We start from the raw sequence: 25,442 nt of genomic DNA, 5'->3' as shown, positions 1-25,442 counted from the left end.
AATTTAACCAATAAACAATACAGTATTTCTTCAAACAAAACTATTTATTTCCCAAAAGGTTTTCCAACATTATTTTTTAATCCTCTGCCATAATACACTAGGACATTTAAAACATTTTAGTATCAATCACATTATAGAGAACAGTTTGCTGAACAAGTTCCATAAAACAGTATCATTTTTGGTCCAATATAATCAGAGAAATACCCAATTTCGTAAAATAAAAAGTGTCTTTCTCCAAAATTTTCTATAACAATGGAAGCAGAATAGTCCCCCTCTCTATCTTTCTACGAAATACACCAACACGTGATGGAGGAGAGGTCGGAGATGTCGGAGAGGTCCAAGATCGAAGCAGCCGTCGCTCCTTCACCCACTCCACTATCCCTCCCCAGCCTTCCCCTCACTGGAGGAGAAAGACTCACCGCACAACCCGTTCGCAGATGGCGCGTGGCCATCGCCGCGGTTGTCACGTGCCACGATCCGGTCGGGGGGGTCTTGGCTCGCTCGGTTCCATCGACACGCGAGAGCAGCGCCCAACCAAAATGGTGGCCGGCCGCCACCAGTCGAAAAAGGGTTCGCAACCCGACGACGACGTGTTTCGCTACACGGACGGCACGATGCACATTTCGTACCAGGGCGGCAGCATTCGGAGCAGGCCACGAGCGAACACGGACACGAACCACACGCCAGTCAGTCGTCGGGTGTCGGTCGATTCAAAATGTGATTGAGAAAGGGAGGGGGAGAAAACGACGACGACGGCCACGCGGTGGCGACGGCGCGGCCCCGATCGAATCGAAGCAACACGTTTGTGTAGGGGTGTGAGAGGAGAAATCAAGGGGAGATAACTGAACGGCGTGTGTGTGTGAGAGAGGGGATTATTCTCGATTTCGTTCGTAGGTTTAAAACCTTGCACTGAAGATGGACTCAACGCACAAATTTAACGTCATGCCTAATTTGAAAAACTTCTTTATAATTTTTTTTACAGTTGTGCTAGGACGTTTGGACATTTTGCAAAATTTGTTCAAGGCATCAGGGACGCTTGACATAATGGACGTTTGGCATTATTCGTCCAAAAGGCATCTGGCACATTTGACATAAGGCTGTTGCAAATATTTTTTCAAGGAGCGGAGAGACAACAACTTTCGAAAATATTTGTATCGGTCTAGTTAAATTAATTTTAAAATTTCTGGTTTTGAAAGTATATCCTCAATTTCCTCAACTTTCCCGAAAACATCTTATTTTTAGGTTTTTTTTTTTTTGCTGAAAAGGTATTAGCTTCCGAAAATAACAATTTTTGCGCAAAAATAACAATTTTTGCTCTAAGGAGCTATTGTCTTTCATATGTTTATAGGACCTATTAAAAAAACTCTAGATTTCATGTTTAGGGCTAGTGCTTTTCACGGCGAAAAAATCAAAATTACGCGGCATGCCAATTACAAAACATTGAAATTTCTCGGCAATTTCACGGTACTCTAAAAACTGCTCAAAATAAACGTTAAAATGTATTCTTTTAGCAAAATTATTATTAACAGAAAACTGTCTTAAAAGTAAGCAGTAGTTTTAGATACAAAATAATAAAACGCGTTTAAACCCCCTGACACAAATGATTTATTTGAAAAAGGAGTATTGAATTTATCTTGGGAAATTTTGAAATGTCAACATTGAGTGTTTCTGGTTCCTCCAATGAACATTGACATTAGGTGTGAAAGGGATACATTCAATGCTAACTTTTGTTTATAGGACCCAATAACAAAAAAGTCAAGAATTTATGATTCAGCAGTTTTAATTTTATTAAGATTTTATAAAATTAATTTGCTTAATACCTCCAAAACTAAGCAAGTCCTGAACCTCTAATTCATCATAACTAGAAGCATTAAAATAAGTGCTATACAGATTTTTTTTAAATATCAGCAATAGGGAAATTTTAGTTTTTTATTTAAATAAAGTTCAGGCAAAACTGCATTAAAAGCAGTTTTTACATTTATTGGTGATTAAAGAAAAATATAATACATTGCAAAATGGTTGACAAGTATGATTTCAATACGTATTATTTTACTAATCAATTGAATCAAAACAAATAATTTATATTCAAATGCAATTTGTTCCTCGTTGTTTAATATAGTTGATTAATTAAAATATTTTTTTCAAAGATTTAAAAATAAAAAAGGTATTTTTGCGTTTTCTTTTAAAGAATTGTTGATTATTGTATGTATGTATGTATGTATGTATGTATGTATGTATGTATGATCCCCATACCCGCAGGCAACTTGGTCCTGGAACACATGTGAGCGCAAGGTGAACAATTCGATCATCTTTTACTCCGTAATCTGTACACCCACATGCATAAGTTTTTTTGCACGAATTTTAGTGCTACAAATATCGGCGCATGTAACAAAATGGTTTCCCTATTCCCTCCCCAAGCGCCAGAAATTTGTAGCGGGTGTAGGGACACTTTGCATAGACGCCCTTGCTCCCATCACGTCACTGAGGGTATGGAGCGACGAGATTTCTCACATTTTAAAGAAAATTTCAAAGATAAACGGGAGGTCAAAAATGACAGCAAACAAAAAAAAACGCGTCCGACCACAGGCACAGTTTGCTTCGATCCGCGGGCGCTGAACAGTGGTATTGGGCTTGAAATCTTAAAGAATTGTTGATTATTGTTCTTTTAAAATCTTTTTGGAATTTTGTGGAATAAAGAAACTATTTGCATTTTGTTGAATATTCTAATGAACAATATCTTCAAAAAATAATTGTAAATCTGATATGAAAGACTTCTTTATTTGTAAACTGCATTAAGAATGCTTTTAAAAATCTCTTTAAAAGTTTGAATTAAACAAATAAAGCTTAATTGCATTGAGTAGTGGTTTATCAATTGAATATTTCAAATTTCGCGGCATTTCACGGTATTTCACAAATTTCACGGCCAAGGGCGAATTTCACGGATTAAGCGACTTCCGTGAAATCGCGAAAAATCACTAGCCCTAATCTCGTGTGCGACAGCTTCGAGATCGACGAATCAACCCATTTCCGTCTAAAGGAAAAACTGCGCATGTTTTTTTGCAGCTTTAAAACCAGATGGGAAAAAGCCCACCGAAAGCGAGCGCACTTTGAGAAGGCTAACAGCAACTGGTTGCGGAGTGAGTTTAGTTTGGCCAAGTTTATCGCCAGGACGGTTAAAGATGAAGTTGAGTTGGTGGAGTGAAACGAGTAAACTTCGGCCTTCGGTATGCCCAAAAAAGCCATTTTGCATCATTAGTTTGTCCATATAATTTTCCATCCAAATTTGGCAGCTGTCGATACAAAATGATATATGAAAATTTAAATATTTTGAAGGATTTTTTTGATCGATCTGGTGTTCTCGACACTTCAAAAGGGCGTACTATAGAAGGTTTGGTCCTTTTGAAATGTTAGTCTTGATTTAAAAAAATATAAATACTGTTTTCGAAAAAAACGGAAAATTTCATGAATTTTTCATATTGTAACATTGAAAATCGGGATATGGTGGGTTGTTTTGGTGAGACTTAGAAAACATTATTTTTCCTGTTTTTAAATATTTGCATGGCAATGTGTCAGCAACTAAGGGTCTTATCAACAAAGTTCAAAAAAGCGAATAAAGAGAATTTTCAAAAATATATTTTTCAGGGGTGGGCACTCATTTTCAAAAATAAACAACTGCGACTTTTTTTTTTAAAAGTTACCTAAAAATGGCTATAACTTGAAAACGGTACACTTTATCAAAATTTCACTAAATTACTTTTTGATTGCAAATTCGATTCGATTTTACATCGAAAAATGAAGTTGAAAAATGTTTGCGACCAATATTCCGATTTAAAAAAAATCAGTATTGATTAAAAAATTCATAGCTCGGTCAAAGATTTTTTGCGCAATCAAGAAATTTTTGAAAAGTTGTCCCCTAAAACATATCAAAAAATAAAAAAATGTTTTTTTTTTGCAGATCAAGTTTTAGCGACAAAAAAATAAATTAAAAATCACAATTTTTTTAACGTGTATCATTTTTTCAGTGTAGTCCTTATCAAACCTACAACTTTGCCGAAGACACCAAATCGATCAAAAAATTCCTCTAAAGATACAGATTTTTGAATTTTTATACATCATTTCTGTATGGACAGCTGCCAAATTTGTATGGAAAATTATATGGACTAACTAATGCTGCAAATTGGCTTCATTGGACATACCGAAGGCGCCAAAAAAGTTTCAGCCTTATTAAAAAAAAAACAAAAATAAAAATCTAAAAAAAAACGATTTTGTGGAGAATTGCTCCTAAGCGAAAAGTTTGGTTTATATCAGAAAAATGTCCAAATGTTATAAACATCAGGTTGGACCACTTCCGATCTTTCCCGCAAATTTTCAAAATTTATTTCAAAACAAATAATAAAACCATGGCAAAATTAAAGCATCGTTCAAAGAAATAAATTTTGCGTCGCTTTCAATATTTTGACAAAATTCCTTCAACAAGTTGTTTAGAATAGTCCCCTACACATGCTGATACTTTTTGATAACGATTACCCCATTCCTTGTAAAGTTATGGAAATCGTCATTAATCAAGGATTGCCAACTAGGACGTCAATGATTGTACCACAAAATTATATAAATTTTTGAAAGCATTTGATTTAGATCGAAAATTCTTTCAGTGGCTTGAAGAACTCAACATGCACATGCTGATTCTTTTTGGTGCTGAAATTCGAATTTCATACAGAATATTTTATAGTTATGATCAATTTGCTTCGAAAATGATCAACGGCTTCACCTTAAGAGAAGGTTTGATAAAACGATGCTCACAGTTAAAAATATGGATAATTTATTGAAATTACATATCAGATCACACTAAAAATCGGTGGAGCTACATAAAAATTAAGTAAACCTGAAACATTTGCCAAAGTATCGATTAAAAATCGGCAGACACAAATCTAACAATTCTGAATGATGAAGGGAAGGGGGGATATGAATTAATTCAAAAAATGAAAAATTAAGATGGTTTAACTTATTATATGGCATCAAAAACGTTGAATTTACATTTTCTTTCAGAAAAAAACATATTCTATTTTATTGATTTTCAATCCAATTCGTTCATTTTAATCAAACATTTGTCCAAAATGGGCATAAAGTTAAAACTTTGTCAATATCTGGTATAGAGATGGATGAATCTTTATTCTGGCCGACACTTGAAAAATCTGACATTCCCAGATTTATCTGGCAACCTGGCAACCATGAGCAGTAGATACAAATTATATTCATAGTTAGCAAAATCAAGGAATTTGTTAGTTATTTGGTGCGTGTTCTTAAAAAAGGAGAACACAGTATTATCGACGACACGACAAGCCACTCGCTTCCAAAAAGTGGGCACCAAATCGGCTTACCCCTCCGCTTCCTTTGGAACTCGAAACGTCAAACCGGTCAAACTGACGTTTCCCTGAAAAAATGATAAAATCAGCAGCACTGCTACTTTGACATTTAGAAATGTCATTTTTTGTTTGTTTTTCGCAACGTCGTCAAATTCCTTCCCAACCTGGTTCTTTTACTCCGGAATGGAATTATATGGCCACGGTGGCCACTCAAACGAATCTCGGATGATTACGCGTTGTTGGCCAATTTAAGGATAAGATCACCGACTTTAGGACGGATTCGGCTGTCGCTGCGGGAGCGGGCGTCGGAGTGACCGTACGGGTCGGAAGAGGAGAGCGACGAGGAACGTGATGGACGAAGGAGATCAACGGAATGATTCACGCGGAAAATCTCGGCAGCAACGAGAAAGGCAAGAAGGTAAAAGCACTCTACATACTGGGACAGCTGGTCCATTTGCTTAGGTTTGACTGTTTTGATTTTCTCTTTTCAGATTATTCTGTTCTGGACGATGCTGGCTTCGTTGCAGAGCGTAAGTGAGATTGATATTCGCGAAAAAGCCGATCCGTTCCTGGCGAATATCTTGCACCAGCTGGACACGGGACAGCAAGAGTTGGATCATTACGATGGTGAAAAGAGATCCCATCTGATGGCAAACAAACGGTGCCAGTTGCCAAAAAGAAGTTTCTGCGAACAGCGCAAGGGTTACGAAAAAGTTTACGTACCGGCGTTAAAGCCAAAACCCTCCGAAGAGGCAATGGGACTGATGGTCATCGGTAAGCAGCTGCACGTTCGCTGGCTTCAAAACGCTCAACAGAATCGAAAGTCGCCTGTACAAGACGGCCCTCGAGAGCGATGTAAATCTGCTACTTTGCGCCTCAACCAGTGCCGGTAAAACGAACGCAGATTCGCCACCATGATGCGCGAAATCTTTAAGCACATCAACGACGACGGAACGATCAACGTGGACGAGTTCAAGATTATCTATATCGCGCCGATGCGATCGCTCGTACAGGAAACAGTGGGTAACTTTGGCAAACGCATCGCGACTCTGACGCGTGTCCAAGTTGACCGGACATCATCAGCTCAGTCGGGAACAGATTGCCTCAACGCAGTTTGCTCGCCGGAAAAGTGGGACATCATCGGCAGAAAGCGCGGCGAAAAAAGTACACCAAGCTGTGTAGCAGCTTGACCTGCAGGGTATGACGGAGCCTAGCACACCGGTCGTACAGGTCTGCCAAAGAAACTGCGGGTAGATTATCCTGTGACTGACACTACGAGTAGACTGACGATGGTCTACTCGACCAGCGAAGACGAGCGGGCTGCCCGTGTCCAAAAACGCGATCAACGATACCAGCAGTTGGACGAGAAAAAAAGAAGAACAAATAGCAGTCGGAGAAGCTGAAAGGACAGATCATGCTGCAGAAAAGTTGTAGCGAAGGCGAAACAACGGGAACCTACAGGTGGACGACGGAGTTTAATAGGAAATGGTGATAACTGTGCGTTAAGAGACGTTGTAGAATGCAATAAAAAACTCCAGGGGTGGAGGGGGGGATGTTTTCTTGACAATGATTCCGTTCATATGATGTCCTCGGCGTACTGGTAGACTGGTGGAACCGTTGTCGCGATGACCCTTGCAGAACACGTGGTCGGGGAATTTGACCAGAGCTTTTTACGGTCGGAAGTTGTCCCGCATCTGATGCGATCACCCTAAAGCGGACATTCTAGCATCATGACGCGCTGATCGTAGCATCCGGTGGGTTCGTCCTAGTAACCGCAATCGATTAGGCGTTCCAGCAGCGAAATTCCGTGGTTTATTTCGTCGAGGAAATCGTACTGGATAACCGGTAAAAGCTGTTTCGGGTCGCCTGCCATTGTTCCGTCACTTTCGCGGCACCAAAGCTTGAGAAAGGGAACAGGTAGCTAATATTCTTGGCACTGCCACAGTCGTCTAAGAAATTGCTACTTAAGTACCTGTTCCACCCATAGAACCCACCCTAGAACTTGAACAACCGAGCGGCCGCGTTCGAAGTGGCAATGGTTGTAGGCGGCCTCACTCAGCTGGAACTACTCAAAACTTGTTATTCGGTTCTTCTCTTTCTCCAGAACCTTCTTGGGATCCTTTTCGATAAAGCTATTCTTGAGCTTTTCTATAACGTGATACACGAACGGAAGAAACCTTCGCGACAACTCGATCTACTCTACCGTCGTTTTTCTCGGGAGCATCAACTAATCCCCCATAATCTAGACCATTCCGGGAAAAAAGTTTTGCCAGCAAAGCCAGTTTTCCTGAAGCAAATATCCCGCGAATTATCCACGGCTTCCGACAGCTGACGCGCCACAATCGTTCCCCTTCCTAGCTTCCAAGAGCCAGTCCCGATAAATGCCGTACAGATTGTCGTGTTAAATCTGGTTAAGCACCTGCAGCCGGTTACGCCAGCCTCAACGGCCTCAACGAACCGATCCGCTTTTGATAAGTTCTAGTTCCGGCAGCAGGAAGCTAGAATTCTTAGGACAAAAATGGATAGTCCTTCGGAACGGTTCCGGAACTTCGTACGGCCTGAGCAGCTCCAACCGTTTTGGTACCTTGTCCTCCAGACATTCTAGAATCTCCTTGCAAGCCAAATGGTCGCTGTTAAAACGGAAGTGTTTCGGAAGAGGCCGTTAAAGTCATCGGAGGGATGCTTCTTGCGCTGTGCGTGTTATTTGAATATAACATGATTTCCGTCGTCTTCGCGTCTTGGCCAGGGCACCGGCCAATGCCGTAATGAGACCAAATTCCGGCGTTAGAAACGCCGGGAAAGAATCTTGAACCTGCGAATTTTCCAAAAAAATGAATGAGGTTATGACCAATGTAAATATTTACATTCAAACAGTGTTGCGAGTTGATTTAAATTTAAAAGCAAAACCCGAGGGGTCTTTCAATTTACCGTGACTTTTGTCAATCACGGTGATTTCACGGGATTCACGGTGGGACCTGTTTTAACTCAGATTTTTGCACCGAGTGTCTTGTCGTGTCGTCGGTATTATATTAAAACAAAAAATCTAAATCTTCTAAATATGGAAATTTAATTAAATGATCAACCTCAGATGAAACATGTATTGTGAAAATTTGAAAATCAGAAAACATTTAATTAAATTTGAAAAACAAATGAAAAAGTTGTGCAAAAAGTAAGTTTATCAAAGAGAAGGAGGAAAAGAAAGGTTGAGGGTTACAGGACTGTGATATAATGGATACAATTAACAAATATATTTTCTCGTGGCATTTATTGCAGGATTATCATACAGTAAAATTCTCACCATAGGGATTGTAAGTTGTTTCGATAAAGTAGCCAATTTAACTATAAAATTTTCTAGCCTTTTTTGAATAATCAAAACTTGATCTGTAAATTCAAAGATTGGAAAGAAATAGCGGATTCTTGCAAGCAAAGGTTAAATTAATGGATTCCGGTGTCAAATGAAATCAGCGGCATCAATTCTTAAAAATAAGACGATTTAAGATTATCGGAGATCAAAAACGGTGCTTCCCCGATGTTCCAATTGACCATCAGATGTTTGTGATGTGAAATAAAGCTTTAAACTAACAATGTTATAAGAGATTCACTGGAGAAAGTATAGAAAATCTAGCATATAAAGCTTTTATTCGATAATCCTAATCGGTGTACAAACTTACTGAACACATAGCCGTCTAGTGAAAGTGATCTTAATGCTAACGCTGGCAAGGACGACGAATCCATTTAATCTTTAGATAGTTAATCATACCTTAAACAAGTTATTTTGCTGTAACTAAAGCAAACTTAAACTTATTCTTACACAGCCAACGCGTTCTCAACAGAAGAAAGCAGTTTCAAAAAGTAATTTACTCGGAACAGAAATGACTTACGATTTAGGATGTTTGTGCTTACTCAAAATATAGGATTTCTTGCACTTTTAAGTAAATAATAAAGTATATAATTATAATGATTTTAAAGCCTCACTGGCGTTGTCACATAGCGCTTGTGTTTGTTTTTCCACAAATCTCTAACTTATTGTAATATTTTGTACACGCGTAGTTTTGAAGCAGTTTCGTAAAAGTAGCGTTGCACCACAAGGTTAGTAATTGTTTGTTGTTGATTTCAGTTTAGTCATGAAAAAACGCTTCACAGACAAACAGATGCATCCGAAATATTTTTAAGTCAACATTTTAAGCTGCTTGTCTGTCAATCATTGTGTTTTGTGTGATATTAGTAGCGATGATGGATGACGATGTGTTTCGTGTTTCGATGTTGGCCTCGGTGAGTGTTTGTGTCTGTGATCTGTGGCTTCTCTCGCCGAAAGAAGCTGGTGGTGGTTCAGAGCCGGGTGATCTGTACATGTAGCTCTGATGTCGTCGGTAGTATTTACACGCACACATGCACACAAAATTGTGCAGCACAATAGAAAGTTTGGAATTAATGTAATCCGTATTGTTCTCGCGCCGCTCGTTAATACGATATTATACAGTGATGATGGTGGGTGGTTGTGGTGGTGGTTGTGGTTATAATGTGGTGCACAATAGATAGGTGTTTGTGTGTGTGAATGTGGGAACAAAAAACTGATTTCTAAGTGCTGTGCAGTGCCTTGCTATCGGTGCGTTCTTACAAAATAGTTACGAAACTCATAACAACAAATTAACAATCAAACACTAGCACATCAAACGGAACTATACAGGAATTAAGGGAAGGAACAAAACATTCTAACCGAGTTCTAGTCAAAGATACGTTGATTCACCTGCAATTACAAATGGTTACAAAAAAGGATAAATAGAAGAAGGAACAATACATACGTACACAAACGCAACAGTAGGACAACGAAATGATCAACAAAAATGTGAAACAAGAGTTACAAATAAACAAAGTTAGTTAAACATATTAAATCACTGAAGTTCCTCCAACACTTTCTGAAAGAATGCTACAGTAACTGTACACCTGTATAAAAATGTTGTCATGGTTGATTTTGCAACCAGTCAATTATGCCAAAAAACTGTATGGGAAGAAAATTTAACTTTTTTTTTTGCCCTTTCTGATGGTGCATTTAATTTTTGATAATTTTATATGGAAACCCAAAATATGACCAAAAATCGATTTTTCGTCACTTTGGGTCAATTCTGAGGGCAGATTCAAGTTCAGCGGGCAAAATTATATGGAAACATATATTTGAACATTTTTAGAAATTTGTTAGGGTGGCCCCATAAGGTTTTCCCTTGAAAATTATACTTTTTCAAATGAAGATATCTCGAGTTTAAAGAAAAACACCCCTTAGATTTTTTCAGCGTTTGTAGTGCTGGATCTCCTCTTTCAAATGCAATTTGGCGCTTAAAATTTACATCTTTTTTACCTTAAAATCGCTGTAACTTTTGACCCTTAAGTCCAAATCGACTTGTCAGAAAATAAAAATGTTTGTTTTTTAGAGCTCTAAAAGTGCACGGAATACCACTTTTCTCTAAAACTTAACCCTGAATTGCCACGATAAAAAACTGATTTTTGAAGGTTTGCTCAGATGCTTTCTATAAATTTGATCGTAGAAGGCGTAGATTACGAGATAAAATGTTGGTGTCTTCTACAAAGTTGCTTGGATTGGCAAGCACAACAACTTTCTAGAAGACAAAAAAATTCCCAAAAATATTCCTGAAAAGTTTGGTGAACCACCCTAATTTCCAACCAAACCAAAAGTTGCCCCTTTCCATATGCAACAACTCTTCTGAAGACACCAAAGGTCCAAAACTTCATCATTTTACGGAAAATCCATTTTCCACTTAATTTTGTGATCTGGGCCACTGTGCAATGCTGTTAAAGATCAAAAATTGGTTGAAAAATGAATTTTCGGCGATTTTTAAGTCGAAGCCCGTCTAAAGGCGCAGTTGGGTTGTAGAGGGTTCACTTTTTTTTTTTCCTTTTTTTCACATTCAACCTACAGAAGGGATGTAGATTTTGCTCTTCTTTAAATATTTTGCAATTGATTTTTCTTTAAATGCAATTTTACCTTTTTTTAAATTTAACATTAAGATGAGAAAATCTCACAAAGATGTAGGTACTCTTAAAATATTTCTCTTCATATCTGTACATTTTTCCTCTTTTTTTTATGCAAATTTCAGTCAAAAGAAGGAAAATGATTAAAAAACTTAAATGCAAATTTAGTTGATTTTTTAAATAGGGAAAATAATCGTTAAAATACTTTAAAAAAAGTTTAAAAATATTCATAGAATGGCAAAATGTACATCTTTATAGAGATTTTACTTTTCGCAAGTTGATTTTAAATAAAAGAAGGGAAAATTTCATGAATATACTCAATTGTCAAATTTTAAAAACAGAAAAAGGAAATTCTAATAAAAAGCTTAATTCAATTATTCAAATAAAGGCAAAATGCAAAATCTTCCCTTAGATTGAATATTATATGAAAGAAGGGAAAATTGCTTTAAAAAGTTGATTGCGTAATATTGAAGACTTTTTTCGATTAAATTCATTCAACAATGAGCAACTCCTTTAAGATATTTTGGAGAAAGTCTCTTTTTATTTTACGATATTAGATTTATCTCTGTTTAAATTGAACCAAAATTTATAATTTTTTATGGAAATTGTTCTCTACAATTTAATTGTTTCGAAAATGATTGAAAATGTCATTGTGTTAAATGGCAGTGGATTAAAAAATTAATTTTAAGAATCTTTGGGATTTATTACCTTTTGCCTTTCTTACAAAAGAAAGGTTTAATGCAGGCCTGCCCAACGTCCGGCCCGCGGGCCGGATCCGGCCCCTGAAGCCATTTTATCCGGCCCGCGACGGCTTTTCAAAATAGTTCTATGACCGGCCCTTAAGGCTGTTCATGAAGTATTAAATAAATAAAATTACTGTCTGAATTAAAAAATAATAATTTTGAGATCAAATTTTAACATATTATAACAACATTCTTCATGTTTGCATTTAATTCTTATAATTTTATATTGATATTTTTTTAACTGAAAAATTGTGCAGGAAAACAAAATTATCCATTTTGTCAAATTGTGAAATTGGATTGTTGTCTTAAAATTTACAAAAAGAGACTAAATGTTATTTCTTTCAGTTTTAACTGTGTTTATTTCAAATTTAAGTTTTTTTTCTATTTTCTTTTTTTTTATATAAATAAGTAAGCAAAACTAATGTATTTTTCCAGAACACTTTTTAGTGATAAAGTTAAAAAAATCAAATTATTCATACTGAAAATAAATCGCTGCAAATATTTAAAAAATGTATCAAAAACTTCAAAAAATTGCAACGATCATTGAAATTCGAATGTTTTTTTTAAATAAAAAAAATATATCAAGATATTTAATTGCAATCGTCAAAAACAATATCTATAAAATTTTAAACAAACAAAAATTAAAATAAGTCAAATAAACACATTTTTTAATGTTATCTTTGTTTTTCATTCTTAAAATCAAGATATATGAATCATATTTTTATTTATTTATTTATTTTTTTATTTTATTTTTTTACTTTAAAAGAACTCAATCATAAGAACATTGAAAAAAATGTGTTTACTTTTTCAACTTTTATCAAATATTAGTTCCGGCCCGCCACTGCTTCAGAAAAATCAGATCCGGCCCACAGGGCCAAAAGGTTGGGCACCCCTGGTTTGAGGTTTGCTTTTCGAAAAACGCTTTTTTTCAGAAATCTAAAAAAAATCGTGCACGGCGAGGATTCGTCCCAGGAAAAAATCCTATTACTAAATTGAAGGTTAAGATGCGCTCTTTCGATTGAATTTTGGCCCGAAACCCGGAACTCAAAGTCTGATTTTTGAGAGCTCTTTTTCTGAAATACATGAGCGATGTCTGTATCCGTTCTTAAAAATTTGTGTCTTCCATCACTGGAAAACCGCTCGTAAAACCCACAATTTTTATAAATCAGATCTGTAGCCGTGGGGTCGGAGACGAACATTTTATTTTTCGATTCACAATTTTCGACCAGTAAATGTGGTCAAAGCCATTTTTAGAGGTTTTTTTTGGACTATTTTACAGATAACATTATCAAATTAAACGAATTCAGTTTCAAACAAAAAGCCATTCGAAAACATGCGCCATAAACTGCTTGGGCCCAAAATTTGAAGCTTTTCCAAAATGTATTTCCAGAGATATAGCCATTTTAGTGTTTTTCGTCTTATTTTTACCCTATTTTTTCCCATTCAATTTTTGGATTTATACAAAATCATATACTGAACATCAAATTCGAAGTCCCGGCAATTCGTCAAGTCGAAGCTTCAACGCCAGCGCTTTTACGCTTGCGCGTTTTACGCTGCGCGTGAAAGTGTTCTTTCTTGCTTCTGATAATAGATCGACAAAGTGCAATAGCGATACATATTTTTTTAAGTTAATCATAGACTAACAATAAAGACTGAGTACCCTTTATTTTTTTTTCTAATAATTTCAATCCAATATGTTTTCTTAATTAAATTTAAATATCTTGCGACAAATAATGTACCTCTGAAATTAAAAAAAAATTACATTTGAGGTTTAGCCTAAAAAGATTCGAAGCTTTAGGTAAAATTCTCACTGAGTGGTATCATTATGTTTCTGAAAATTTAATTACTCCAATATATTTCTCGGAGTTTCATCATTTTGTAAGAAAGGCTCTATTTCACCTCTGGTGATATTAAATCGGGTTTTTTTTAGCTTTTAAATGAAATATTTTCAGTTTAGCAGTATTTTATGCTCAAATTTGTATCTGGGCAGTTTGTTGTTGTACTTTCATGACAAATTGTACAACGAAAAGATTATATTTCGGTCTTATTGAGGTTTCCAGCTTGGAAGCTAGAAATCTGGTAAATTTGGTTTGGAAACTTTTTATTTGAGGTCAAATCTGTAATTCAGAGTCTCTTTAGAGGCATATTCAGAGTCAATTCAGAGTCTCTTTAGAGGCATATTCATATGAAGGGTGATGGATATGAATATGAGCCCATCGATTTTCATCGACTTTTCTAAAGAAAAATCCTTTAAAATCGAAAAAAACGTAAGAAAAAAAAGTTACTTTAGACCCCGACGAAATATTTCGACGAACTCCGCAACAAGTCGGGTAAAAGCCCTTCGTTCATGGTGTCAAATATCAGGCTTTTCACGCCGTGAACAGCCGTGAAAAGCTTTTCTGAGAAATAAATATTCAAAAAAAGGAAAAAGTAAAGAAAAATAAAATTATCTGTTAAAAAAGGAAACAAGATTTTTCAAAATGAGAAAGACTAATAAAACAAAACAAAACTAACAAGTAATTTCAACGTCCCTGGTGCCTTGGACCAATTCTGCCAAACGCTCTTCTGGTAAACCCGATATGCCAAGAAAAACGTAAGTTAATATTAAAAAGAATCTACAAAAAACCCAATTAACCCATTGACTTTGGTTTTGAACATTCAAATCGACCGTTAAATTCGTGTTCGAATGATTCAAAAAGAGATCACCGCCTATTTGTCTGCCATGCCATGTATGTGCCATCAGCAAATTTAATAGATACAAAAAAAAACAAATTGCACCTTACCTCTTCTTACCAAATCGATCCACTCTCAGAAACTCAAAAAGATTAACAAACAAAAGCGAAATAACAACACTCGCCGCGTTAGTTTCTTTTTTTCTTGTCAATATTTTGATTTTGTAATTAAATTCACATTTTTATTGGTACATTTTTTTGTAACTCTAACCGCGCAGTTTTTTTTTATCATTTGTTCGAAACGTACAACTACTACTGATTACAGTGTTTTTTTTTTGTTATTTTTTTTCTTAATAAACTTGCTTTGTATTCATCATACTTTGTCACAGATTGCAATACACTTGCTTGTTAATCGGGGTTGCTCTAATTTGTTAGTACACGGTATTTGTTATGGTACAAAAAACGGTCGTCTTCGAATGTGTGTCGTTACGTGTGTTTGTTGTGAGTTTGATTGCGGGTTAAAAATGTGTTCAAGATAGGCGTTCTAAACGTTTGTGTTTGTGTTACATGCGTCTATTGTTTCGTATAATCTATTGGTTAAATGACGTTTGTATAAATGGAACCGGATGCAGATTTGTTCGCGCGTGTATGAGTGTGTTCGCGTTTGAGTGTGTTTGTGTTGTTGGTGTTTCGTGAGTGTGGGTCGGTTTGTTTTCATTTCATTCTACGTTTGTGTTATAATTTGTTTGGCTTTAATGAACGGATTCCCTTGTCCTGTGTTTGATAAGTATTGTTAATGTTAGCGCTAAAAGTTGTAACAGTAAGACCTTTGCACAACCCGCATCAAAAAACTGGCAAGCGTTGTAATAAATTCTGGCGCTACGTCATCTATGCACGTGTACGTCTGCATGTATTAGTGTCAACGGTCTCCCCCGTCGAACACACACCGACACTATTACGCCTGCACCAGGCTACTGTTGGCAGAAGTGTTAGTGGAAGCGTTAGTAGAGGCGTTAGTCTGACCGGCGACGCCAGCGGACGAAGATGGCGGCGATTGACAGCTGGACGAGCCACCGTCATCGTCCTCCTCGTCTTCGTCGCCGTCGGCTTCGTGGCGGTGGCCAGGTGGTGAGGACGGTGCCGAGGCCGTGGTGCCGTTGGTCACGAGCAGATTCACGATTTCCGGCTCCGACAGCAACCGGTAGCGGACGAGACTCTCGGGCGAGTTGACTGCCAGAACCGTTAGCGTTGTCGGTTCGAGTGTTAGTAGGGTGGGAATGTTAGCATGTGTGGGAAAAGAAGATACAGAGATGGAAAAGAGTTGATCAACAATGGGGGTTTTGAGGTAACAAAGTGAAGTTTTCAACCTGAGGAGGGAATGAAACAAACGCTTTACTCATTTACTTAACATTTATTTGTACTTCTCAAACTTCTTCACTGTAGAATCGTCGACTGTTGTTCACTGTTGTACAAAGAATGTGTGGTTCCAAATAGGGTACAGAATACAGAGATGTACAAAGCCTTTTTGTATTTTTGTTTTGTTTTGCGTGTGTGTGTGTGTGTAAGGTTGCGAAAATGTGGTTTCCACTAAGCGAGAGGGGTTGTTTCCAAGAGGGAATCCTTCAGCACAGACACAACAAATACAGAGTTGTCAACACATTGTTGTTCGCTTTGCGCGCGCTACATGTAAACATCCAATAACTGACGGCTATTCGTTTTTTGTTTTGTTTTGTTTATTGTTGTATTTGTTATAATTTCGAATTTGTTACTTTGAACCATACTACTACAGCCACACTGGTTTATGCGTGATCGCCCTTAAAACTAGGAAGCAATAGCTAGTTTAGCGGTGAAATCATTGGCAAGTTGATAACAAAAATTCCATGTCTATTGATTGTTGTATTGTTGTAGTGTAGTGCTCACGGATGTTACAGATTTAACACTTTTCAATGCTTCGTGGCACATTCGTTTGACGAACGTCAAACTAACGCTACTAAATTGTGTTACATCTGCAATGCATTCTTGGCAATTGAATTAATTTGAACTTATAGAATCCATAATCAACCAAATAAAGTCTGCTAAACGGCTCCACGTAAACCAAATAAAGTAACCAGTTCTCAATAAAGCCGCACAAAAAAAAAATCATCGTTATCACGCGGCGCAAATCGTGTAAAAATCTAGTAAAAACCTAGCTAAGTAAACGTCTAACGTTCGTTCGTTCGTCAACTTGCATTTGCAAGCTTCCTGTTCCTAACCTCCAATTTACTGTTTTGTTTTACTTCGTAACGAAGTTTTCGTACTTTTGCTTTTCGTTGACATCACCCAATATGCTTATTTGTTTTTTTTTTCGTTTTATGAAAATTGTTTGTTTTGAGGGCGTCCAAATCTTTTGACGCCCCCCTCCAAAATTTGTGACCGGTGGCGTCCTCAACGTCCTCGTGGGGGAAATCTTCGTGGGAAATCTAAACGCATCGGGGTCGCGAGTTCACGCGGCAATTTAAAATAAAAATTGTGGCTTGATTGTTTGGGCGTTAGTTATTTATGGTCTTAGCCGAGATAGGGTGGTTCCCAACTTTTGGAAAACATATTTTCTGCAATGGAAATCATAGACACTTTTAAAACAAATAAAAAAACTGAAATTTTTCAGTAAAAATTAAGCTTTGAGTAGCTATGTCTTCAAAACGGTGCCCTTTATCAAAAATCTGTAAAGTATATTTCGATTGCAAATTTGATTTTAGGGTGTAAAGCAACCAAGTAAATTTGTTGTAAATTATTTTGTTGAAAGTACTTTAGAGGATTTCGATCGATTGTCCCCGTATGTTTGAAGATACTAAAATGTCTTTAACATAAATCTTGGTGCAAAAGCTCTGGTTGATGTGCTTCGTCAAATCAAAAACTGAAGTAGAAAAATCGAGTAAAATTCATCATTTTCACAAAAAAAAAACAGCAAAAAGATTTTTTTAAATCATACCTGGGCGGCAACATTTTTGTCCATACCTTTCTATGGCTAAAAAGTTGCGGTTTTTTGTCCTCTAAAACATATCACAAAATTAAAAAAAAAAAGACATGGATTTAAGAAATTTATTTTTTGTAAAATAATGGTGATTGAAAAATCGGATTTTTTACAGAATACATTTTTTTCTGAATAGTCCTCACCAATGCCTATAACTTTGCCCTTCTTTGCCTCCTTCAATAACTGCTAATTTTCTTAATGCACGACATCAGCTGTTTTCGTAGAGAATTGGTCACATCTAAAATCAGTAAAATATGGGAAATATTAAAAAAAAATATGTTTAATTCTGCTGCACATAATTGTTCATCCGGTTTTTATGCCAAATTAAGCAAAATTCAGACTCAATTCTCGAACAATCGAACCGTGAAAAAATACTCGTATTTTTAATTTATTATTGTAAGCAAACATTTTAAGTTACATGACCCTGAATAAGTCAACTCTCTTAGACTCAACCTAGCCTCTAGAAGGGCTTCGATCTAGAAATTCGATAAAATCTATTAGCAAACCAAAATCAAAATTCCAAAAACATTGGAAAGGAGAACTCTTATTAAAAAAAAAATCTGTTTACAAGTATTTTCATGTAATTTTACCAATAGTTTGATTTTTTTAAATCAACTCTGGCCATGTTTAAACTAATATCCTCTACTATTTATTTGAACACAAGTATGCAATAAATTTTGTAATGTCCCAAACAACGTTTTTACGCATTTTAAGCAAAACAATGTAATTTGTAAACAAGACCAATGTGAGTTTGTAAACAAAGAGTGCATTTTGCTCACACCTAATGTATACACCCACTGAAGTGATCAGGATACATTCTTTGTTTACAAACTGACATTGGCCCATTTACATTGTTTTGCTTGATTTTATCGCTAAAGCTAAATGTTCAATTTAATGGTTCCATTGAAATGTTGAAAAAATAAACAAACAATTGATACTTTAGCAACGCCATATTGGATGCCATCTTGGATTCAAATTCCCAGATCGCTTTGTACCATTCACGGTTCATATTTGAGCATAACAACTCAAAAAGTCATTTTTTCTTAATTCGATTGCTTAGTCCAACTATTTGAAAGTCAACGTAGAAGCTGCTCCAATCGACTGAATTTTATTAAAGTTGATTCTAGCCATAAAATAATACACTAAAACCCCGATACTGATTGACACTGATTGTTGCCAAACCTTTTAACACAGCGCTCGCACACACTACCAAACGTTTGTTTTGATAGTTTGTGTGAGCGCTTTGATAAATGACAGTTCATTATTTTTTAGTTCGATTTTGTCAAACATTAAAACATTAAACTAACATTAAATATGTGTCTAACTAAAACATGTCAAACCTTCGAGGTTTTAGAGTAGGTATCTCAAATTTTGAGTAAAAATGCAATGAAATCATGACCTATCTACTTTACTTAGAAAATTGCACTTAGCTTAGGAATATGAACCAATGGAAATAAATCTCTTCTACAATGGAAAAGTAATCAAATAAGAAACTTGACGTATGGTATGCAAAATTTCAAAATCTACGGTAAGTTGACGTTTCCATATAAAAGGTAAACAAACAACTGGGAAGCAACGTATAACTGCCCAGCATGTTTTCTAATTTGATTGTAAAAAACCGCACTAAGTTATTTACGTACTTTTTCTACGCAACTTTAGTACTCTAAGTAAAGATACCTCCATGGAATCTCCCTTCCTCAGATTGAAACCATGGAGATGGTTGGTTTTTTAGAATGATTTCATTGATTTCATACAACCGTAATTTGAGCTTAAGGGGAACAGCATTTATTTCCATCGTGCTTCTAATGTTGGCATATCAGCACTTTAGCCCTTACACTTTAAAGACGAGGTACCGTAAAACGGGGTGACTTTGATAGCCGGGGTGACTTTGATAGGTTTGAGATTTTTCCAAAAAATGAAGAGTACAGCTAAAATACGTACGGAATGGTATTGAATCATACTGACCGTGGTAGAGAAGTGTTCAAAGTACTTCAAGAAAAACTTTTCATAAAATTTTGAAGAGTTTAAAAAGTCAGTTAACTATAATTAAGAAAATGTTGATGAAAAACATTATTTAAATCTTCTCAAAGTGTCATGTTTTTCTCAACGAACATAATTTTGAATCGGAAAACGGAATGCATTTTCGGATTCTTTGGACAATTTTCCACTAAGAGAAGGTTGAATAAGTTTGTAAATAATAAATATTATGTGTTTTTGAAACATAATTAAATAAAAATCTCTTGTTTCATAGGCATTTTCAGTTGAACAAATTTCATATAAAATGTGGAAACTTTTGATTTTTGCTTCTAATTCAGTTTTAAATGCAATATTAATCGATAATTTTAAAAACATAAAAAGTTTTAACGAATTTCAGGCAAAATTCTGACTTTTAAACAATTTTACCTAAAATTTATATGTATTTTGTTAAAAAGCTTATAAACTTAGTTAACTAACGTCCCGCCCGTGTGGATCAATCGGACCGCGCACTGGACTCCAATCCAGAGGTCGCCGGTTCGAATCCCGCGGCGGGCGCTCTAAAATTCTTTGTGTAAATATGGGTATTCGGCGCCGTCGCTCCGTGCCATACTTTCATACACTTAGGAGCCCAGGGCGGCGAAGTCCTTATAGATAAAAAGGAAGACACTAGTGGTCGGTACTAGCAATGGTGGCCGACAGCTATAAAGTCAACTTCGTTTTTTAACTAAATATAAACATTGATTTTTTTTCTAGAAAACTAAATTAGCAACCTTAGTAATGTTACATTTGACGTAAAAATAAAGTTTGAACACCTTTAATCTGATTTTAACAACAAAAACTATGACTATCAAAGTCACCCCGGAATTCAAAAAAAGAATTTTTAACGTAACTATTTTTTAAAACACTATTGAAAAAACTTTTTTTCCAAAAAGGTATATGGACCATGTGTGGGCTACCCCAGTACATGTTTTAAAAATAATATTCTCAAGACAAGCCTTACCAGTTGGAAAATATTCCAAAAATAAATTGAAATCCTATCAAAGTCACCCCGGTTTACGGTAATTTCAAGTTCATTAGTAAACTGAGATTTTATAAAACTTGGATTATTTTTCAAATTCGTCATCATGTATTTATTGAACTCATTGGAAATTACTTCCAACCGTAACCCACTTCTCAGTAATTCATTAATTCGAGACGCCTCCCCACAACAAACCAATCAATGCCACGCGAACACCATCTAAACCAACCCATCCCACCCTAGAACAGTTGCCCATTCTGCGGTACAATCTCGGTACTGCTGCGGCCACTGTCGCTGCGGCTTTCGTCACCCACGTCCTTACGGACCAAATAACCGACGCCGTCATCACCAACACCACCCGCGTTCCCCGCGGCCACCTTGGCAGCAGCGGCAGCAGCAACGGCCACGTTCCGGATCGCGACAATCGGCGTGTCACCGTCTTCGTCATCGTCGTCGTCCCTAGCGGACAACGACGCACCTCCGTTGTAGCAGGAGCTAACGGAAAACAGAGACTGCAGCTTGCGGCTCGCGGTTTTTGGCGGGCCCACGTGGGCGGCCCCAGTGGTGGCCACGTGGCTGTTGCTGCAGCTGCCCGTGCCGAACGTGGACGACGACAGCGAGGACGAGTTCGAGGAGGACACCGACGAGGACGAAAAGGACGACAGCAGACTGCCGATGATGGGCAGCGAGTCGCGTCTTGGCGACATGGTGGCCGGGGCACCCTCCGAGGGTGGTGCCGCCACGTGGGACGCCCCGGCGGGGATCTGCGGGTCGTTGCTCACGCTCCGCACGACCTGTTTGGCCGGACTGGCCGGGTTTGAGGAGCGGTTGAAAACCGCGGACCCACGATTGAAAATATCACATTTATTGCTAACGCTAACGCTAACGCCGTCACTAGTACTAGGTTTATTGTTAGACTTACAGTTAGTGTTACTAGTAGTGTGGTTGCTGTTATGCGTACTAAAGCTAAAGATCGCGTTGGTCGACATGCGTCGCAGTTTGCTGTTGAGTTTGGAGGCCGCACTCGTGACCGCAGACTCGACGGCCGAGGCCGACTTTTTAATGGGCGACGACGCCGGCGAGGACGACGGCGCCACAGACGGGACGGGCTGGGTCCGGTTGCTGCCACTGGCCGGAACTGGGTAGTCACCGGATGGTTGTTGATGGAGGTTGTGGTGATGGGCGTGGTGGTGACGGTGGTGGTGGTGTTGGTGTTGACGGATTGCGGTCCCTGTTGGTGGGTGTTGAAAGGTATGGCGTTAGCACTGGCGTGACACAACAACACAGTACCGGGTGGAGAGGGTGGAGGAGGTTTTGAATTGTGGGTGGTTGGTTGGTTGGCTGGTGGGCGGCGGATGGTTGGTTTGATTGGTGAAGGAACAGAAAAACTTAAACTTAAAAACTACCCAGAGAAAGCCTGATTAGCGGATGAATGGTTAGCACTGATCGGGACAGATAAAAAAATGATACCGATGGACCGATGAATTCTCTGTACAACATATTTTTATCCATCAAACAAATATGAACGCAGAAATAAAGCGCAACCCTCCCTCATAAGTCACCATAACTTAAATAAAATCAATCTGCTTGTATATTAAAGGTTCTCTGGCGCAAATTCATGGTGATATTATGTATTGAACTGAAATAAAATTGAACCCACGGATAAATAGAACCAAGAAGAAATCTAGCAATCTGCATAGGAAATACTTCTGAAATTATTATTTACGTTTCAAAAATGAAATCGAATGAACTTCTGCGTGGTCCTTAGTTCAAATAAACAACGGATTATGACCAAGTAATCTTTTTTATAAAAAGCGTGAACAATCGCAAACACCTCCTTTCTCCCTCCCTCTAAAGTGTCCACGTGGTTTATTGATGGCCCTAAGTAAAAATTTAGCTTTTTTTATTTTTACTTGCAAGTGGACAAAACTTTTTTTTACGTTTTGTTTGTTGAAACAAACAGTTTTCGGCATAACTAAAAAAAATATAACACCACTTACACGGATAGAAATCATGTAAGCAAATCCGGTAACTCAATGTTGTTGTTTCGATTTTGAACGACAATGAACGTCAAATTTGAAAATATTTACACCGAAATCGAAAAAAAAAATTGACGATTTTGAATACATTTCCCTGTTTATAAATTCAACAACATAGAGTTACCGGATTTGCTTACAGGATTTCTATCCGTGTAATACCCAGATCTGGGTGAATACCACTCAGTTTTCGTTGAATTCTGAGTGTAATTTACTCAAATCTGACAGATGCCCTCTTTACTCATTTCTGAGTAGGTTCGGTTTTGACTGGAAACTGAGTGATTTTGAACGAGCGTGTATACTTTACCATAATTTCTCTGCCGGCCAGCGTCTTTTTCATACACAGAAAAAAAGTTAAATTTTGAAAGGTGGAAAATTTGGATGGTTGAATATTCCCTCTTTTTGAGAAATATTACATAAAAAATGTGTAAAAATATGAGCCTGATGAATATTCATCAAAAACTGATGATTATTCACCAATTCCCGATGTAATATTACATCATTTTTTTTTCTGTGTAGGTTGCACATTAACAGATCAACTAGAACATGATAAGTTAAATTTCGGAGTATGCTTCTTGGCATTTAAACTTTATTTGAACTCATTTCAAAATATTCAGAACCGTCAGTGGGAGTGACTATGGGTCAAAAAAACGATTCAGTCATCCCACATATTTGGAACACCCACAAACTAAGAATGTTTGAGTTCGAAAATCTTTATCTTTTGAAAGAATTCTCTGATCGGCATGGTTGTACTGCCCACCATTGAAAAAAACGGCAAATATCCACTTTTGGCAAACACATCTTCTAAAACTTGAGTTTCACTAAAATAGTGTTTGGATTTGGCACCCGCTTTTGGCTGTGAAAAACCAACCGGCTAATATGCCACTCTTGTGGGATATTGCCTTGACGGAGATTTGGTGACAAACACTATAAGGCGTTTTTCTCGGAATACTTGATTTGGCATAATAGCCGAATTTTCAATTATGGGCAGGGTAGGCTTTGATATTCAGAAAAATAATTGGATCACAGAATAAAAGTTTTCTTAAGCAACGTTGTAGGTATTAATATTCTGAGAAAAAAAAATGTTCACGGAATAAAAGTTTGCCGATTTTTTTTATTAACTTTTTTTTCACAATTTTTTTTTCCCAAAATCAATATTATTGATTTTTTTTATATGTAAAATGTTAAACCGCAAGCTTTGAACCATAGAAAAGTATGGACAAATTATGGCCTCCGATTTATGATTTTTTGAAAAAAAATAATGTTTTTTTAAATCACTCAAAAAAACATTCTCATTTTAATATAAAATCAAATTCGCAATCGAAATTTTAATTAACCTTTTAAAAACTTAGCCACCTAATGTTTAATTTAATCTGCAAAATTATTATTTTTTTATTTATTGAAATAGTGTCAATGTTTGTTCATCCCTGAATTTTGACAAAGGACTTTTTCCGGAAATTTAAAACAATTTCCAATAAAATGGACTAAAATACATTGAATATTGAACCTCTCGTTGCTGAAATATAGCAAATAAAAGAAAAAGAAACAAAAGAATTGAAGTTAAGTCTCATCCAAACTGCCTTATATTTGGGTAATTCTCTACCAACTCACACGAAATCGGGAAAAGTTGCCCCGACCCCTCTTCGATTTGCGTGAAACTTTGTCCTAAGGGGTAACTTTTGTCCCTGATCACGAATCCGAGGTCCGTTTTTTGATATCTCGTGACGGAGGGGCGGTACGACCCCTTTCATTTTTGAACATGCGAAAAAAGAGGTGTTTTCAGTAATTTGCAGCCTGAAACGGTGATGAGATAGAAATTTAGTGTCAAAAGGACTTTTACGTAAAATTAGACGCCCGATTTGATGGCGTACTCAGAATTCCGAAAAACGTATTTTTCATCGAAAAAAACACAAAAAAAGTTTTTAAAATTCTCCCATTTTCCGTTACTTGACTGTAAAATTTTTTGGAACATGTCATTTTATGGGAAATTTAATGTTCTTTTCGAATCTACGTTGACCCAGAAGGGTCATTTTTTCATTTAGAACCAAAAAGTAACTTTTTCAAAACTTTTTTTCGTAAAATCACGATAACTCGTGATGTTTATAAGCAAACCCCTTATGTCTATATATCAAAATTTTTGTATTTGTCTGCTCTACAACTTTGTAGAACATTGTTACACTCTAAAAAATAACCCTGCAAAGTTAGAAAAAACACGAAATTTGAAAATGAAAATTTTTGTTCTAAATGAAAAAATGACCCTTCTGGGTCAATGAAGATTCGAAAAGTACATTAAATTTCCCATAAAATGACATGTTCCAAAAAATTTTACAGTCGAGTAACGGAAAATGGGAGAATTTTTAAAACTTTTTTAGTGTTTTTTTCTATAAAAAATAAGTTTTTCGGAATTCTGAGTACGCCATCAAATCGGGCGTCTAATTTTTCATAAAGGTCCCTTTGACACCAAATTTCTATCTCATCACCGTTTCAGTTTCAGGCTGCAAATTATTGAAAAACACCTCTTTTTTCGCATGTTCAAAAATGGAAGGGGTCGTACCGTCCCTCCGTCACGAGATATCAAAAAACGGACCTCGGATTCGTGATCAGGGACAAAAGTTACCCCTTAGGACAAAGTTTCACG

At 36.8% G+C, this 25,442-nt stretch overlaps 1 protein-coding gene across 2 annotated transcripts in view; it reads right to left on the bottom strand.

Annotated features, from left to right (window-relative positions):
- Positions 1 to 15,054: 15,054 nt before the first annotated feature.
- Positions 15,055 to 25,442, bottom strand: part of LOC120413114 (phosphatidylinositol 3,4,5-trisphosphate 3-phosphatase and dual-specificity protein phosphatase PTEN) — a 146,135-nt gene continuing 135,747 nt past the window's right edge. Inside the window, exon 10 of one of the 2 annotated variants that reach the window (XM_039573825.2) lies at positions 15,055 to 15,993. In XM_039573825.2, the coding sequence (XP_039429759.1) occupies positions 15,719 to 15,993 (275 nt within the window). In that variant the 3' untranslated portion in view covers positions 15,055 to 15,718. Of the gene's footprint in view, positions 15,994 to 16,311; positions 22,000 to 25,442 lie in introns of those variants that run through there. The other variant, XM_039573823.2, reaches the window with a different exon arrangement.

Source organism: Culex pipiens, chromosome 2, assembly GCF_016801865.2.
Source record: "Culex pipiens pallens isolate TS chromosome 2, TS_CPP_V2, whole genome shotgun sequence".
Lineage (NCBI taxonomy): Eukaryota > Metazoa > Arthropoda > Insecta > Diptera > Culicidae > Culex > Culex pipiens.
Note: the sequence above shows the minus strand (reverse complement) of the source record. Positions and strands in the feature narration are given on the sequence as shown.